Source organism: Quercus robur, chromosome 1 (assembly GCF_932294415.1).
Source record: "Quercus robur chromosome 1, dhQueRobu3.1, whole genome shotgun sequence".
Classification (NCBI taxonomy): domain Eukaryota; kingdom Viridiplantae; phylum Streptophyta; class Magnoliopsida; order Fagales; family Fagaceae; genus Quercus; species Quercus robur.
Window position 1 is genome coordinate 13,624,242 of NC_065534.1, and position 18,589 is coordinate 13,642,830.

General features: G+C 40.2%; 1 protein-coding gene across 1 annotated transcript in view; it reads left to right on the forward strand.

Annotated features, from left to right (window-relative positions):
* The window catches only part of LOC126720635 (subtilisin-like protease SBT4.15), a gene marked incomplete at its 5' end in the record, with an annotated part of 32,375 nt that extends 19,359 nt beyond the window's left edge, over positions 1-13,016 (forward strand). Inside the window, 9 exons of the mRNA XM_050423382.1 lie at positions 9,328-9,416; positions 9,648-9,745; positions 9,856-9,999; positions 10,191-10,296; positions 10,601-11,108; positions 11,557-11,657; positions 11,773-11,991; positions 12,486-12,597; positions 12,699-13,016. Of these exons, the coding sequence (XP_050279339.1) occupies positions 9,328-9,416; positions 9,648-9,745; positions 9,856-9,999; positions 10,191-10,296; positions 10,601-11,108; positions 11,557-11,657; positions 11,773-11,991; positions 12,486-12,597; positions 12,699-12,917 (1,596 nt within the window). The remainder of the gene's footprint in view (positions 1-9,327; positions 9,417-9,647; positions 9,746-9,855; positions 10,000-10,190; positions 10,297-10,600; positions 11,109-11,556; positions 11,658-11,772; positions 11,992-12,485; positions 12,598-12,698) is intronic.
* Between the last annotated feature and the right edge of the window lie 5,573 nt (positions 13,017-18,589).

Consider the following 18,589-nt stretch of genomic DNA (forward strand, 5'->3'; position numbering starts at 1 on the left):
CTACTCAGGCCGAGAAGAATGCTGCTCGCCAGCTCGGGGCTGAAGAGACGGAAGCCAGGCTATCCGAGGAGATCCCCGAGGTGTGCAGGGATTACTGCAGTATTTCATGGGCTCATGCTCTCGATGCTGCAGGAGTTCTTGCGGATTCGGTACTAAGACTGCCCGAGCGCATCTTCTATCCCCAGGAGATCCGAGCTAACCTTGATGAAGCCCAAGTCGCTTCGGAGCAAGATCTGGCGGTGCCCGATGCCGTCCTCGTGCCTGATATGGCGAAGGATCCTGCCGCAGACTCTACCATTGAGGTTCCTCCTCCTCAGCTCAAGCAGAAAGAAGATCCTCCCGCTAAGGCTTAGCCTTTTAGGCTTTTGATCTTTGTACTCTTTTTTTTTTTTTTTTTTTTTTTCTTTTTTAATGAGAGTCGTCTTATTTTTCCATTCTTTTGTAAGGACCTCTCTTTCTAATGTACTCGGAATATTAATATAAAATGTTCGCTTTGCTTACTATGGATGTACGTCAGTAGCGCTCTTTTTTTTTTTAAACATTTGCAGCGATGTAGATACAGGTAAACGGTCAAAATAAAAATGGGTTTTTAGGCTGCGCATTTGAGGGTTGCGATGGTGCTAGACTATACGCATGCATTAAAATGATTTCCTTTAAGTAATAATCTCCCAATCCATCATAAGTAATAATTTCCCCTAAGTCTGTGGTCCGAGGGACCATGCAGGACTTAGGTTCTGCTTAAAACTTATGGATAGTTGCCTTAAGTATTAATTTCCCCTAAGTCTGTGGTCCGAGGAGCCATGTAGGACTTAGGTTCTGTTTAAAACTTATGGTTTTTCTTCTGTACTTGGTTTCCCCATAGGCTTGAGTCCGAGGACCATGCAAGGCCTTGGTTCTGTCCAAAACTTATGGTTTTTCTTTCGTGCATTTGGTTTCCCCATAGGCTTGAGTCCGAGGACCATGCAAGGCCTTGGTTCTGTCCAAAACTTATGGTTTTTCTTTCGTGCATTTGGTTTCCCCATAGGCTTGAGTCCGAGGACCATGCAAGGCCTTGGTTCTGTCCAAAACTTATGGTTTTTCTTTCGTGCATTTGGTTTCCCCATAGGCTTGAGTCCGAGGACCATGCAAGGCCTTGGTTCTGTCCAAAACTTATGGTTTTTCTTTCGTGCATTTGGTTTCCCCATAGGCTTGAGTCCGAGGACCATACAAGGCCTTGGTTCTGTCCAAAACTTGTGATTAGTTGCCTTAAGTATTAATGTCCCCTAAGTCTGTGGTCCGAGGAGCCATGCAGGACTTAGGTTCTGTTTAAAACTTATGGTTTTTCTTAAGTATTAATTTCCCCTAAGTCTGTGGTCCGAGGAGCCATGCAGGACTTAGGTTCTGTTTAAAACTTATAAATAGTTGTCAGTGGAACAGTAAGTAGCGGACAATCATGAAGGAAAACGTATGCTAAGCCATTCTCATTAATAACAATATCTTCTGAGATTATTTACATTCCATGGTCGAGGTACAGCTTTTTCATCCAAATCTTCTAGGTAGTAGGCGCCTATTCCGGCCACGGATGTGACACGGTATGGTCCCTCCCAATTGGGCCCTAACTTGCCCCAAGAGGGGTTCTTTGCGCTGCCAAGAATCTTTCTCATCACGAGATCACCTGGACCCAGAGGCCGCAGTTTGACATTAGCATCATACCCCTGTCTCAGCTTCTGGTGATAATAGGCCATATGAATCATCGCTTTTTCCCTTCTTTCTTCAGCTAGGTCCAGACTTCGTTCCAATAACTCGTCGTTATCGTTTGGGGTAAACAATTTAGACCTTAGCATGGGAAAGTTGTTCTCGATCGGGAGCACGGCCTCAGCCCCATAAGTCATCGAGAAGGGGGTCTCACCGGTCGATCGTCGTGGCGTCGTCCGATAAGTCCATAAGACGTCGGGGAGTTCTTCTACCCATCTCCCCTTTGCCTCGTCCAGTCTCTTCTTCAGTCCGTTCACTATGACCTTGTTCACGGCCTCGACTTGCCCATTTCCTTGAGGGTAGGCGGGGGTGGAATACCGGTTAATGATTCCAAACTCGCGGCAATACTCCCTAAAGTTCTTACTGTCGAACTGCAGACCATTGTCGAAAATGAGTGTACGCGGAGTCCCGAAGCGGGTGATGATGTTCTTCCAGATGAATTTTTGGGCGTCCACGTCCCTAATGTTGGCCAAGGGTTCAGCTTCCACCCATTTAGTGAAGTAATCAGTTCCGACTATTATGTATCGCTTGTTCCCCGCAGCTTTGGGGAAAGGTCCGACTATATCAAGGCCCCATTGTGCGAACGGCCATGGGCTAGAGAAGGGGTTGAGAACCCCTCCGGGTTGGTGGATATTCGGGGCGAATCTTTGGCACTGGTCGCACTTCTTAGCGTATTCTTGGGCCTCTCTTTGCATGTTCGGCCACCAGTACCCTTGGGTGAGTGCCCTGTGCGCCAGCGATCTTCCTTCGGTGTGGCTTCCGCAAATCCCCTCGTGTAACTCCTCAAGTAAAGACTCAGACTCTTCTGGATGTATGTAGAGTAGGTACGGCCCAGAGTAAGAGCGTCGATATAGTTTGTGGTCTTCTGATAGCCAGAAACGAGGAGCATTCCTGCGTATCTTTTAGGCTTCCAATTTTTCCTCCGGTAAGATGTCATTTTGGAGGAAACTCTTTATGGGGTCCATCCAGCTAGGACTTTTTCTGATCTGATGGACTTGAGTCGGGTTTCTGCAGATGGAACTTGCCTGCGATAGATCTTCAACAAGGATCATTCGCGGCAGATTATGCGCCGAGGACATGGCGAGAGTGGCCAGCGAGTCTGCATGGGTGTTTACGCTCCTGGAAATGTGCGTCAGACTGAAGGATTCAAAACTCATCTGTAGCCGTTTGACTTGTCCCCGATACTCTTGCATCCTAGTGTCTCGAGCTTCAAGCTCGCCCATCACTTGTCCGACCACTAATCTGGAGTCCGAGAATGCTTCTATTATTCTTCCACCCAATTTTTGAACCATCGCCATCCCTTGAAGTAAGGCTTCGTACTCGGCTTCATTGTTCGTAGTCGGGAATCCGAGTCTTAACGATTTTTCAATGGCAGTGCCGTCCGGCGATATTAAAACTATCCCAACTCCTGATCCTCTCTGGTTGGCCGCGCCATCCACGTAGACCTTCCAATGCATGGTCCCCCCTGCTGAAATTGCTCCAACCAATTTTCCACCCAGGTCTTTCTTCTCGGTCATCGTTTCTATAGAGGGCTCAGCAAACTCCGCTACCAAGTCTGCGAGGACCTGTCCTTTGACGGAGGGTCGGGGCATATATTTAATATCGAAGGCCCCCAAAAGAGCACTCCACATGGCGATCCTTCCTGTGTAGTCAGCGCTTCGAAGAACGGCTCGAAGGGGAAGCTGAGTCAGAACGATGACCGTATGCGCCTGAAAGTAATGAGGAAGCTTACGGGTTGTATGCACTATCGCCAGAATTGCCTTTTCTAAAGGTAGGTATCGTACCTCGGCCTCATGTAGTGATTTGCTCACATAGTACACCGGTCGCTGCACCCCATTATCATCCCGTATAAGTACCAGGCTTACAGCGTAGGGAGCTACGGCGATGTAGGCAAATAGTACCTCATCTGCCTCAGGACTGGACATGATGGGTGGTCGGGACAGGTAGTCCTTAAGCTGCTGGAAAGCCTGAACGCAATCCTCTGACCATTCGAACTCTTTCCACTTGTTTATCAGGAGGTAAAAAGGCCGACATCGATCCGCCGATCGCGATATGAACCGGTTTAATGCCGCAATCATGCCAGTGAGCTTCTGCACCTCCTTCGGGTTCCTGGGAGTCTGTAGGCTGTTAATGGCTTTGATTTGGTCGGGACTTACTTCTATTCCCCTGTGGGTGACCATGTACCCTAGGAATTTCCCAGACCCGACCCCGAATGAACATTTGGAGGCATTCAGCCGCAATCAGTGCTCTCTTAAGATAGCGAAGACTATTCCGAGGTCTTTCACGTGCTCGGACACCCTTTTACTCTTCACTACCATATCGTCTATATAAACCTCAATGATCTTGCCCAGCTGTGGCTCGAACATCCGAGTCATCATCCTTTGGTAGGTTGAGCCCGCGTTCTTTAGCCCGAACGGCATCACCTTATAATGATAATTTCCGATGGGCGTCATGAAAGCCGTTTTCTCTTGGTCCTCTAGCGTAAGGGGTATCTGATGACAGCCTTGGAAAGCGTCCAGGAAACTCATTCGAGGGTGCCCCACGGTTGCATCCACCAATCGATCGATTTTGGGTAGGGGGATGGGTCTTTGGGGCACGCCTTGTTCAGGTCCGTGAAGTCCACGCAGACCCTCCACTTCCCTGTCTTCTTCCTTACCACCACTGTGTTCGCCAACCATTCGGGATAAAAGACTTCTTTGATAGCCCCTGCTCTTTTCAATTTTGTCACTTCGTCTCTTACGACACTAGCGTGTTCTTTTGAAGGGCGTCGGGGTGGCTACTTCCTTGGAATGGAAGAGGGGTTGACGTTCAGGTGGTGACAGATGAGGCTAGGATCAACTCCCGGGGCATCGTAGGCGTCCCATGCGAATACGTCAACATTTTCTCTGAGAAATCTGACCAGTTCCTCCTTTTCTTGAGAGGGCAATTCAGAGCCGACCTGAAAGAACTTCTCCGGGTCATCTTTGACAGCAATCTTATCTAAACCTTCACACCTTATCTCCTCGGCCAGCCCATCGTCTTGTCTTACCGAGGAGGCTGGTTTCTATAAGCTCTCTGGGGCCGAGGACTCGACTAAGGGCCGATGTAAGATGGCGGCCACCATACACTTCCTGGCCACGGCCTGATCTCCTCGGATCTCTTCCACTTGTCCTCTAGATGGGTATTTTACTTTTTGATGAAGTGTGGAGGTTACGGCCCCTAGGGAGTGGATCCATGGCCTTGCAACTATCGCGGTGTAGGGTGAATAAGCGTCGACCACGATAAAATTCACCTCCACCACTTCCGCCCCAGTCTGTACGGGCAGTCGGATTTGCCCCTTTGGCGTAACAATCCTTCCCTCGAAGCTGAGAAGGGGGGAGTCATAAGCTGCCAAATCTTCCGGCTTCAAGTTCAGCCCCTTGTATAGGTCAGGGTACATTATCTCCACCGCACTTCCCGAGTCTACTAACACCCTTTTCACATCGAAGCCCCCAATCCGCAATGTGACCACCAAGGCATCATCGTGAGGTTGAATAGTTCCTTTCTTATCCTCATCCGAGAATCCCAGTATCAAGGAGCTTCCCTTTTTTGGCCTTTTGGGCTCCCTTTGCCTGCCCTCGGAGGGGAGCCGATCAACAGCTAATACCCTGGGGATGGGTGGCCCGGTTCTTCCTGGTGCAGCGAGGATGACATGTATCGTCCCGGTGGGGGGTCTTAATGACACGTCCCTTCGAGGTTCTTGTGCTGCTTGGCCGGGATGGTCGCTCGATGGGTGCAGCAGGTGACGTAACTTTCCTTCTCGGACCAATTGGTCTAGGTGATTCCACAGATTCCTGCAGTCCTCAGTAGTATGCCCATGGTCCCGATGATAGTGGCAGTACAAGTTCTGGTTACGTTTGGAAGGATCTCCAGCCATCTTTCCCGGCCACCTGAAATAGGGTTCATCCCTTACTTTCTCCAGTACCTGTTGTGCTGGCTCTCTGAACACGGCGTTCACTGTTTGCGGGTTGCTCTGTCCAGCTTGTCGCGGAAAGTCTCTCCTCGGCTGACCAGGATTGTGACGTTCCGACCTGACATCATTTGCTTTGGGGTGGATAACCTTCTCCTTTCCCCTCCCTTGCAGCTGATCTTCCTCTACTCTTTTGTACTTGTCGATCCTATCCATTAACTGTTGGACGTCAGTAACTGGTTTTCCGGTGAGGGATTTCCTTAAGCCATGCTCGGTGGGGAGACCGCTTTTGAACGTGCTGATAGCAACATTATCATGGTTGTCATCTAAATCATTATACACCTCCCAATACCTATCCGAGTATGCTTTCAGGGTTTCTCCTTCATGCATGGATAAGGATAGTAGCGAACTGAGAGGTCGAGGGACTCTGGTGTTTGTAATAAAACGGGAGCAAAAAGCTTGAGTGAGCTGCTTGTAGGAGCCTACGGAGTTTGTCTTCAGGCTATTGAACCACCTCATTGCCATCGATCCCAAGCTGGATGGGAAGATCTTGCACATTAGGGCTTCGTTTTGCGAATAGATCGCCATTTTTTGGTTAAACTGACTCACGTGCTCTACCGGGTCTGTTCTGCCGGTATAGATGGCGAACACCGGTTGGTTGAAGCGTCTTGGAAGCATAGCCCCTTCGATTCTATTCGTGAAGGGTGACCTCGAGACCTGATCCAGCGCCTTCTTCATGGCGTCGTTCCCCGAACCTTCGCTGGATGGGCTCTCATACTTCCGTACTGGGCGTGGTTCCTTTTCGTAAGAAAAGGTCTCACTTGGGGGGGTCCTTGACCTTTATCTGTAACTCACGTCCTCCGCATTAGAAGACCCGCCTGAGTCAGAGGGAGATCGTCTCCGCTGTACACGTCGTAACTTCCTTTTTAGGTCATCTATCTCTCGCTGCATGGCCTGGTGACTATTTCGCCTCTGAGACACGTGACTTCCTGTCTGAGTGTGACTCTGGCTCGTCCGGATAGTATGCACACTTCCCTCACGATTCCCCCTGCCGCCTGGGTTGGTTGGGTTATTTTGCCTTTGGGACTTGGCGGGTTGTGTTCGTTGGGAATCAGCTTGGTGAGGATCCTCATGGTGCGGGCCTAGCTCTGCCATACTCGACCGTTGTACTAGCTGATGCCTTAGTTCTCCCCACAGACGGCGCCAATTATAGTTGCACGATTTTCCTGGCCCAACTTCAGTTGATCAGGCCTCGGCCCAAAGCGCAACCCACAATAAATATTTGTAGAGGATGAGTCAAAAGAACTTAGCCTCAGTTAGCCTAATCGGTCTGATACATGGATAGTATTGTTTGCAGAAAAAATAAAGACACCAGAATGAATCTCTCCTGTCTGATTCTATTTCTTCAGTTTCCAATACAGTTTTTTTTTCGTCCCTCTCTTTGAGGGACTTCACTACATTATATAGTTCTCTTCTTCTCATCTCAACCTTACACCTGTTGATCATCTAAGCATCTACTTGAGCACCTGTCCCATCAGACGTCCTCATCAGTCCCTTTGTGAGTTGCAGAGGCCAAGGCGGTACTGTTCAGGTGTCTTTTCCTCATTAATGCGGCCAAGGGGGTGGTTGGGGCGCAATTAATGTGGTGGTAGCTTTCCATGAGATATTTTGGATTTTATTCATTTTATATGTTGGGAGGATGAACTGAAATAGCTGGAAAGAGTTCCTCGTCTGGGATTCGTGATGTCCGAGGAGGAGTTACTCCTCGGACAGGTTTCCTTGGCGTTATTGGGATTGAGTAGTGCTTCATATGTGGTTTCCCTTCGGACAGGACGCTCCTCGAACGGGCCTGAATTTGGAATAGCCCATTATTTTTGGGCCGGGCCCCACAATAGAAATTCTACTCTAGTCTAATCTAAATATATATACGTGTGAAGCTCCCTCTTGGAGACTTGAACCCCAACCCTTGCCCCCCACACCACACCCCACAAATACTTATACTTGTGGAGTGACCATCGCACCAAAGGTGTGCGGCGAAAAAAAAAAAAAAAAAAAAAAAAAAAAAAAAAAAAAAAAAAAAAAAAAAAAAAAAAAAAAAAAAAAAAAGAGTAAGTCTTAACATGTCTAAAAATATACAAGTCAATTTAACAATAAAAAATTTACTTATGGTATACATTAAATATTCTTTAATTTAATGAACTATGTATGATATAAGAATATATACTTATAGGAAATAAAAATATATTAGCCAACTATATAAATGTATTACATGTTTTTAGTAAAAATCTAGAGTGTCATTATTGAAATTTGTGCTCAAATTTTTTTCTAAACCAAAAATACAAGGGAGAGGGAGGATTTCAAAGTCAAGCCCCCCGCCTCCCTCCCTCCGCCCCTGAATATGGCTTGATATATATATATATATATATATATATATTTTTTTTTTTTTTTTTTTTTGGGGGGGGGGGGGGGGGGTGGTGTAAGTAGGGAAATGTACATAGTACACTAGGTCCTTATTTTATTTTATTTATTATCTTCTTCTAAATTACTTTGTGTGCATGCATTGTCTTTCCACAATATATATAGACTTTCACAACTCAAAAGTCCAATTAACAATTACAACATTAATACCAAATAAATAAATAAATAAAAATTAGAATCTAAATAAATAAATAAAAACTAGAATCTAAAAAATAGGAATAAGGCACTAAGGCTGCCTAATCGCTTCTTTAAAATTTTGTAAAAATAAAAGTTAAGTAAAATTTAAGTTGTGGTATGCCTTTGTATTAGAACTTCTTTTCCATTCCCTTGTATGTGTTTGTTTCTAAAAAAAAAGTAAAATTTTTATGTAACGGGTACAAACTTGATATTGGTATGATATCTAAAGGAAAATTATCAAGATTCCATAAATAAATAAATAAATTACAAAAGAATGGTGGTGTCGGTTTGGATGGAGGGGAAAGGAGGGGCCTATAGAAGTTTAATTAAGTAATCACATGAGAGACACATGATCTGCTAGTGTGATACACCTGTCTTCACGTTGACTAAATTAGACTAGGTGTAAATAAAGTTGTTAAATTTATATTTCAGCCTCCTAATAACAAACGGCTAATTTAGGAGTTAGTTTAAAAACTAAATTTAGTTATTACTACTTATATATGTAACGGACACTTAATTTATACATTTCTTTTTTAATTTTGAGGAATTGTACATTGTTTACTTAATTCAATAGAGAAGGGACTTCTCTGAGATAAATTTAACAGGTGGACAAGCTAATTATAATGAAGTTACGCCTAAACACCTCTTCTTGGAATAGGTTTATGCAATAATCTAACTTTACATTGGAAAAAGTCAAAGTCTACATTTTAGTTACACATGAGAAAAACTAGGGATGTTTAAAGAAAAAAATCTGACTATAAATATAGGAACAAGAGAGAAAGCCAGAGAAGTATCCATACAACGGAGGAATCAAAAATGGTTCCAATTCGTATGCTCACCCTCTTCCTTCTGGCTACGCAGCTTTATTGGTCATTCACTCATGGTTCTAGTGACCAAGTTAGAAAGGTGAATATATTTTTATAATTTGTATGAACACAGTTATTAGTGTATTATTTAAATTTTATAATTTCCATTCACTAATCATAAATTTATTTTTCATTATCATATAGGCGTACATTGTGTATTTGGGAGAGGCACCGCCGTTAAGAAGCAATGCTATTGTTCATCAACACAACTTACTTTCTTCAATAATTAAAGAGTAAGTTGGATGACAAAGTAGGGTTAGCTCATACATGGGTCAACGATTTGGTGGTGGGGGAGGTTTCCATAATGGTTAGCAACAAATCAATATGTATAGCATTAGGATATTCTATGCATATAAAATTAGTTTTTAGGATATAATCCATACATGATATGACCTCACAGCTAGAATGCAACAAATTATAACATTTGCTAGACAATTAAACCATCAAGTACTTTCATTTTTCAGTGAGAGTATTGCCCAACAAGCTAGAATACATAGCTACACCAAGAGTTTTAATGCATTTGCAGCAAACCTATTGCCAGATGAAGTTCAAAAACTTAAAGGTGCACACTAAAAACATCATGTTACACAACATTTTCTTTCTTTCTTTATCTTTTTTGCTCTTAGGGTGGTTGTCTTATGTAATTTATATATGTATATGCATCCTCTACAGAGAACGAAAATGTGGTGTCAGTATTTCCTAGCAAAGTACGGAAACTTCATACAACAAGATCATGGGATTACTTAAGAATGCCTCTCTCAATAAAGAGAAATCTTAAAATTGAAAGTAATATTATTGTTGGAGTATTAGATACAGGTAATAAATTAAGACTTCTCAAAGAGTTTTGACTTTCTCTTTATTACATGGAAAAATTTTGTTAACTTTCTTAATCTTTCCTTTTTCCTCCCCTTATTTTTTAGCAATTTATATGGATGCTAAAGAGCTTTGACTTTCTCCTTGTTACATGGGGAAATTTTGATAACTTTCTTAATCTTTCCTTTTTTTAGGAGTTTATATGGGTGCTCCAAGTTTTAATGACAAAGGAGTAGGACCTCCTCCATCAAAATGGAAGGGTAGATGCCAAGTAGTAGGCAAGTTTACCGGCTGCAACAAGTAAACAATCTCAATCTCTCCTTGATTGTGACCAACCACAAAATATTAAGCCTAGCAACACAATATTTGAATTTGCAACCTTCTTTTTCACAATAGTTAAAACAATGGTGCATAATAAAAAGTATGTTTAGTGGATTCTAAATGAGAGTGACATTATTCCAATCATAACAAATCTTATCAACAATTATAAAAAGAAAATATTGTGTTTTTAACATTACTCAAGATGAAAATTAATTTTAAATACTACTTCTCTACATGCACGGATCTCTCATTTAATTTCCAAGCTATTCACCCTTTTATGCAGCAAGGTAATAGGTGCAACTTTCTACAACAACGACCCCAAATTTCCCCAAAGAAAGCCATCCCCACTAGATGTTGACGGCCACGGCTCTCACACTTCATCCACCATAGCAGGTGCCACAGTAGCAGGCGCAAGCTTGTACGGTTTAGGCAAAGGCACAGCTCGAGGTGGGGTTCCATCAGCACGCATTGCAATGTACAAGGTGTGTTGGCCCGAAGGTTGCAGTGATATAGACCTTCTGGCTGGATTGGATGATGCCATTGATGACGGAATTGACGTGCTATCAATATCTATCGGTGAGGGTTCAAGTGGCTTCTTTGACGATCCCATTGCAATCGGTGCCTTTCATGCAATGAAGAAGGGGATTTTCATAGCATGTTCAGCGGGAAATAGCGGCCCATATGTGTATACAGTGCAGAACACAGCTCCTTGGATAATGACTGTTGGTGCTGCTAGCATGGATATGGAGTTTAGGACTCCGATTAAACTTGGAAATGGCAAGGAAAATGCTGTAAGTTGCCTCTTTCTTTTTGGGACGGTGTACAAAGTTTTGCTACCGTTGAAATTTTAAATGATATAGCACTAGATTTATAATATTTAATCTAACCAAAAATATGAAAATATTTCAAAATGGAGATGATCCTAAAGCAACTTGGGTCATCAAATATGATAGCCTTGCTTAGTAAAGGAGTGCTTCCATCAAGGAAAATGATTATTTTCCATTTCACATGAAACAAATGGAATTCATTTCATAGTTAAGATTTTAATTTTTTTTATCTAACCATGTGTAGAGTGTTACAATATTAAGATCTCAAATGGGGATGATCCTATATAAAAAAACTTGTCTCATTTAGAGTGTCACAATATTTAGTAAAGGAGTGCTTCCATTTAGGAGCATGATGCCTTTTCATTTCACTTGATCATAATCACATTACATTTACTGGTGCATTGAATAACAGGGACTCTCCATCAACACATTTACACCAAATAAGAAGATGTACCCTCTAACCAACGCGGCAATAGCAGCCGATAGTACTTTATCGCCAGGTTCATCTCCCTGGTAATTAAAGAGCATTTTCTATTTCATGATTTATACTGTAATTGAAGATCACCTAACCTAATATATATTTAGAATATTAATATTAGTAGCACTAATTAATTAAAAAATTGGGTAGGTATTGTGATCAAGGGAAGCTAGACCAGAAAAAAGTCAATGGAAAGATTGTGGTATGCAAAGAAGCAGCAAATGAAACTTACATCAAGTCTTTGGGTGGGATCGGGGTGTTGATATCTGTCATAGGGAAGATAGATACGAGCTTTACAGCTATCATCCCTAAAGCCATTATTGATTTTAGTTTTGGTAACACAACTCTTACATATGTCAACTCAACCAAGTAAGTAAGAGGAATCAAATTCGTTATATAAAATGCCCCCCCCCCCCCCCCCATATTGGGCTAGGAGAGTTGTCATTGATTAGATTTTTCCTTTTTGTTGTGACCAAATTAAAATATAATCTAGGCTCATACTAATATAGAGTTAGCATAGCTTTTACTTTTATATATACCTTATTTACAATTCATTATAACATGCAATTCTTCTATAAATTAAAAAATGCATGCTTGTTAACATTTGTCAGAATCTTTGTCACCCAACTTTATGTCAGAATCTTTGTCAACCATTTAGTTTTATGTCAATACTTTGTTAGCTTTATAGGCTTTAAGGTCAGCTTTATACAAATTTTCTCCATTTATCCAATTTTTTTAGTTTAGTGTGACCCACATTATTTTAACCTTAACAAGCACCGTATAGTGCTTGTTAACATTTGCCATAAATTACTTGATATATTAAACATTCTTTACGGATTTGTTCTCACTGGTAAAATATTCAGAGCCCCTCAAGCTATCATATACAAGTCCAAAAGAGTTCCCAATGTTGCTGCACCCTTTGTGGCTTCCTTTTCATCTCGAGGTCCGACCATACTCACTAGCACAATACTTAAGGTAACCCTTTGCAATGATTGCCATTCTAGGCATAAATTTTTATACTCTTTTTCTTAAGATATATAATAGTATGATGGTTTTAAATTATGTTTGATTTGCAGCCGGATATAGTGGCACCTGGGATAGATATACTTGCTGCTTACTCTAAACTTGCATCATTGACTGGAAGTCCTGATGACAACCGGTTTGATGTATATAATATAATCTCTGGAACTTCAATGTCTTGCCCTCATGTGGCTGCTGCCGCTGCCTATGTCAAATCATTCCACCCTGATTGGTCTCCTTCTGCAATCAAATCGGCCCTAATGACAACTGGTTAGTTCCCTTAAATTCTCCCATTTTAACTCATGATGTGTTAAAGATTAGTGCCATTTTACAAGAACCACCATTTGAATGGTGTCAATTAGAGGTTGTTAGTGTTTATTTCAAATTCTCCAAGGCCATCTTATTCCTCATGGTTTACCAGCAACATGGTTAATATGCCAATTGGTTTAGACTAAATATTATCCATGTTAATATGTATCCAATGTCACATGACAATCTGTAAACTATTTGATTCAAAAATAAAATCTTAACTACGAAACAAAATTTCTCCATGATTAATGGAGAGGGATATTTTCTAATAAGAAATGTTTGACATTTATTTTATGAGTAATATTAGAGATATTACAAATTTTATTACATAACCCTTACAAACCGAAGTGTCATTATTCACAAAAAAAGTAATTTAAATATTTATTTATTAGTTATTGAAGTTGCACCAATGAAATTCATATTGTCACTTTAGTTTGTAAACCTCTGGAAGTAAAATCTGTAATAATCTTAACATTTTTGTCTTCCTTCTATATAAACACATTGATCAAGATATCATCTCATATTTCCCTAAAATAACTTTTATATTATGCAAAAAAAAAAATGAAATTAGTCTTTTTGAGTGTTTTATAATTTATCTTTTTGATTGATGATCAGCAACTGAAATGAAAGTCAAGGATGGCCTTGCTGAATTAGCCTATGGTGCTGGCCAAATTGACCCGACTAACGCACTACGACCTGGTTTGATCTATGACTTGTCAACGTTGGACTACATCCGCTTCCTATGTAATGAGGGCTACACTGGGACAAATCTAAATTTGTTCACTGAAGATAAAACCAATTGCTCAAGTGTCCCTAAATTTGGAGGATATGATTCCCTAAATTACCCAACATTGTATTATCAGTATGATGACCCTAACTCTACTATATCAGCCATCTATTATAGGACAGTTACAAATGTGGGCTTTAGAAATTCTACATACAAGGCAACTGTCACGGCACCGAAGAATCTCACGGTCACTGTTGTTCCAAACAAACTATCTTTTACTCAGTTGCACCAGAAAAAATCTTTCAAGGTTACGCTAAAGGCGCCACCACAATTCCTCCAAACTTTCCAATATACCCATCGATCAGCATCATTGGAATGGAGTGATGGTACACATAGAGTTAAGAGTCCCATATTGATTTCGCTATCTCTACCACGATAGATGTAGGTGAAATTTCTTAGGCCTAATGTCTAATGATGCAGGTGTTCTGCTTCTCCCCCCCCACCCCCCCCCCCCCTAAATGCATTTGTTATTTGTTATTTGATGGTTTTTATTTCAATGAAAAAGAAATAAACATACAAGTATTTGTTGTTTACCATTTTGTTGTGAATATAAACTAATTGATTGAAGAAACTAAATGAAATGGCCAAAAATATGTCATTGATGATGACCCTGACCTTATTTAAAATTTTATGACAAAAGAGTGCTCCTATGAGCGCTCACTAGGTAGCTCAATAGACCACTAAAAAGCAAAATATTTAATTGATTATCTCTTACAAACTACTCCTTGGCCGTTCATCCCAATAGAGCAATTTAGATTGTCATACTAGCATGACAACTCCCATCTTTACCTTACTTACATAGCTGATCGCATAAGTTTGGCACAAATCACCTTTAACTTGGCCACTTAGTGCATAAAACTTGAAGATCAAGTCTAGATGAGCAAAGCAATCCCCTTGTGTGATCCCATAATCATGAACATGTGAATCTTTCTTGGTTATAGGCACATGACTGTTACTTTGATCTTGAAATTTCCTTCAACCTCAACTTCTATCAAGTTAGTGTCATGAAGCCTTGTGATTGCAACACTTGGTATTATTTGATATACACCCTTCAATAACATTAAAAGACATCACCATTGTTCAGATATCAACATGCACTCATCCACATACTCTCTCTCTCTCTGAATCGGGTCGGTGATTGGTTTCCCATCTTCTCTTTTTCTTACCCAATTTTCATAGTCTACCAGCTCTGCCTTAGGCTTGAACTCAATATAATTTCATTTAGTTTTGTTGGACTAAATGTATTTGTTTCCTATGTTGAGGCTCTTTTGTTACTGTTAATGTGCATTTCTAACAGTTACCATGTTGTATTTTTTAAATTTGTATATATCTGCCTTTATCCCATAACATGTACCACAAACTATATGATACATGATAAAAATCATATAATTCATTGACCAAACATCCATTTAGCAAAGAACAAAATAGGAAATCCAGAAAAAATCTATGATCATATAGGCAATCCAATTATTTCAGCAATAAAAATGTTCACTCACCTAAAACCAATTCGAAAACCTTTTTCAAAACCCAAGCCTGTTCTTTTATTCAATGTCATAAATTGGGATGCAAGGCTTGAAAGCTATAAGAGAGCAAGGAAAAAAGGTTGAGTGTTATTTCTGTTATGAAGAGTTTATTACAATCATATTACACTTTTAAGCTAAGCTGCTTGAGTAACAGACAGTTTGTTAGCCTTAACCATTTATACTCACTACCTAACTCTAAAAATCAGTCACATGCTAGACATAGTGCTAGATATAATGAGAACACGCCTAATTAACCATAGCAGCAGCTGGTAAGGCAATAACTTTTGCAAATCTGCCAGCCATTTTTTGAAAACCAATTAGTCCACAAAAGAATGATACCTAAAATCAAGTAATTTACAATATAAATGTCTAAAAACCTAAGAATAAGTTTATCAAAAAGAAAAATAAAATAAGGACCACAAAAACAAATACCCAATTGAAATTAGAAGGAAAAGTTTCATGTACCTAGCATATATCTTATCAGTCACAAGTTCATGTTGTCTTTCCTACATTGCTTCTTGCATTTGCACATCCTTCTCAAAACTCACTCTAAACTTGAAACAGAAGAAACTTTTCAAAATTATTGCAGTCAAGCCAATAACAATTGTTTTGTGGAAAAAAAATAGCAAAAAAAATGTTAAACACTATGCTGGAACGGAATGAAATTCAAAACATTGTGCTGGATAATCAACCACTAATGGCTAACCTAGGCACTTTCTAAAGGGTAAGGGAGAGAATAATTTATTCAATTCAAAAACATATCAACACAAAAACCATCACCTATCCATGTATCTATACATTTAAGATTACAAAATTTGTCTAGTGAGAGAGAGTATAAACTTTGAAAAGAAGATATCTCACATTTATATTATAGGGAACTTGCATTTTTATTTTTCATTATGTGGTAAAGAAAGTACTAAGAAGAGCACTGGGATTAAAAAAAAAAAAAAAAAGACTATTAACCACTATGATTAGCGCTATATGTAACATTGATGCATTGATTAATTCCAATGATGAGATTGGGGTGTGGAGATTAACGGGATTCTATGGCAACCTTGAAACACATAAGAGAATATAGTCATGGGAGCTGTGGGAGCTTTTAAAATGTCTAGGGCAACAGATTGACAAACCATAGGTGTGCATAGGAGATTTCAATGAAATTCTAAGTGTCAATGAGAAGGAAGGGGGAGGGGGGGGGGGGGGGGGGGGGGGGAATTATTTAGAAAATGTGGGGCTCAGAGACTTGGGCTATACAGGATCTTGGTTTACTTAAGCCGTGGACAGGAGGGATAATGGATGCATTAAAGAAACAATTGATAGAGCTCTAGTCACAACGGAGTGGCGAAGGAAGTTGCCTAGAGCAAGGCTGTTTCATCTAGCAAATTTGGTCTCTGACCACTGTCTTATTGTTGAGATTAGACCAGCCCACACAAAAAACTAAAGGAAGTACCAAACTTTTTTTATTTAAATCTATGTGGATTAAACATGATCAGAGCGAGGAGGTTGTAAAGGAGGAATGGGAAGCGGGGATGCACATGGGAGGGGCAAATCCAATTGAAGGTTGTTTGGAGAATTGCAGGGATGCCTTAACAAGATGAAACTCACGGGTCTTTGGACACATGGGGCAGAACATATAATGTATGCAAAAGGAATTGCAAACACTGGAGGCACATGTTGTTGGTCTCTCAAACCAAGAGCAGATAGGAGAGACAAGAAAATAATTGAACCAATTGAAATTATATGTGATGGAGGAAGATATGTGGCATCAGAGATCACATAGTTGTTGGGCAAAATTCAGGGATAAAAATACTTACTTTTTTTGTGAGAAGGCATCAAGTAGGAAACAGAAGAATACAATCTTTGGCAGCTATTGCCAATATTATGCCAGTTTGAAGTACGCCACACCTGAAGAGAGGAAATAAGGCAGTGCATGGATTAGCCAAGTATGCCCAATTTATAGAAGATTTAAGTAACATGGATGGAGGAAATTCCACCCATTATAAATTCTGAGACTGCTTCAGATGTAAACCAAATTTTCCAGTCATGACGTAAATAGCTTCGACTAGATTTCCTATTAAAAAAAGAAAAAATGTAACATGCATGTTCACCAACTATATTTGAATATCTACATTATCTATCACTGTCTAGATAATGATCAAGTTATTGATAAAGCTGTAGTTTCTGATGTTGCATGTTAACGTCTAAGACAATGATCAAGTTATTGGTAAAGCTATAGTTTCTTATGTTGCATGTTAATTTCTAAGACAATGAAGATGAAAACCATCCAAGATGCAAACCAGTTTTCCATAATCATTTAATGGAACAATTTGAGGGGGGTTGATAAACCAAAGGTGAAAAAAAATTTTGGATTGAGAAACCAAGTGATATATATCTACCAAAACCCAAAATCCAATGAAAAATAGAAAACTGAATTGCTGGTTTTCCAATGAGAGAAAGAATGAGAAAAGAAGGTGCCTGTGAAAGGGGAGATTGGTGGCGATTGTTCGAAAGGCCTTGAAATTTCTTTGTTTCATGGTATCAGTATTGAGCTCAGGATCCAAAACCACAAACACAATCAAACTTAACAGCTAAATTGATCCTCCAAATCAGTCAGACCACAAATAAAAAAGCTATGAACTACAGAATTAGAAAACAAAAAGAGGTATGAGTGAACAACAAAAGCATAATTAGAATAAACATAACAGCCCAATATAAATAAAATACCAAAACAATTAATCTAGAAAGCTAACATACCTGCAAAGAGTTCATCATGTTTGCAGTTGATCATTTCATGCAATTCTTCCTTGTTTCAAGAGTTATTTTAGGATCACAATTTTTCACAATTATCTTATGTTGTTGTGACTACCACATTAGAGTTGTGGCAAAAAATATTATGTTTCTAGATTCTCTTATCCCAATTGAATGGAAGGGTATAACATTGCACAACCAGGTTGGCCAAAAGATGTATTCGTGTGGCCCACCTGAGGAAGCAAAATATGCAACCCAAGCCAACCCTCAGTGTCCCTACTAATCCTATTACTTGGCAAGACATGAAACCGCAAGATGATTGCCATGAGAACAGTTCACTGGGCTAGGCTCATAGTTTAATTTGAAGCATCCTAAGTTGATTGGCCTTGGGGTTCTTAAATTCAAACTAATAGGACTCATGTTTCCTAGAAATTTTAACAAACATTTTCAGAACACATAAAGAAGCCTACTCGGAACGTGAAATTGAATGAGTAGATCATATAATCAACTTTAAAAGGAATTTCATCGAACATATATCATGAAAAAAAAAAAAAAAACACCTGTAGTTTAAGATTTAAAT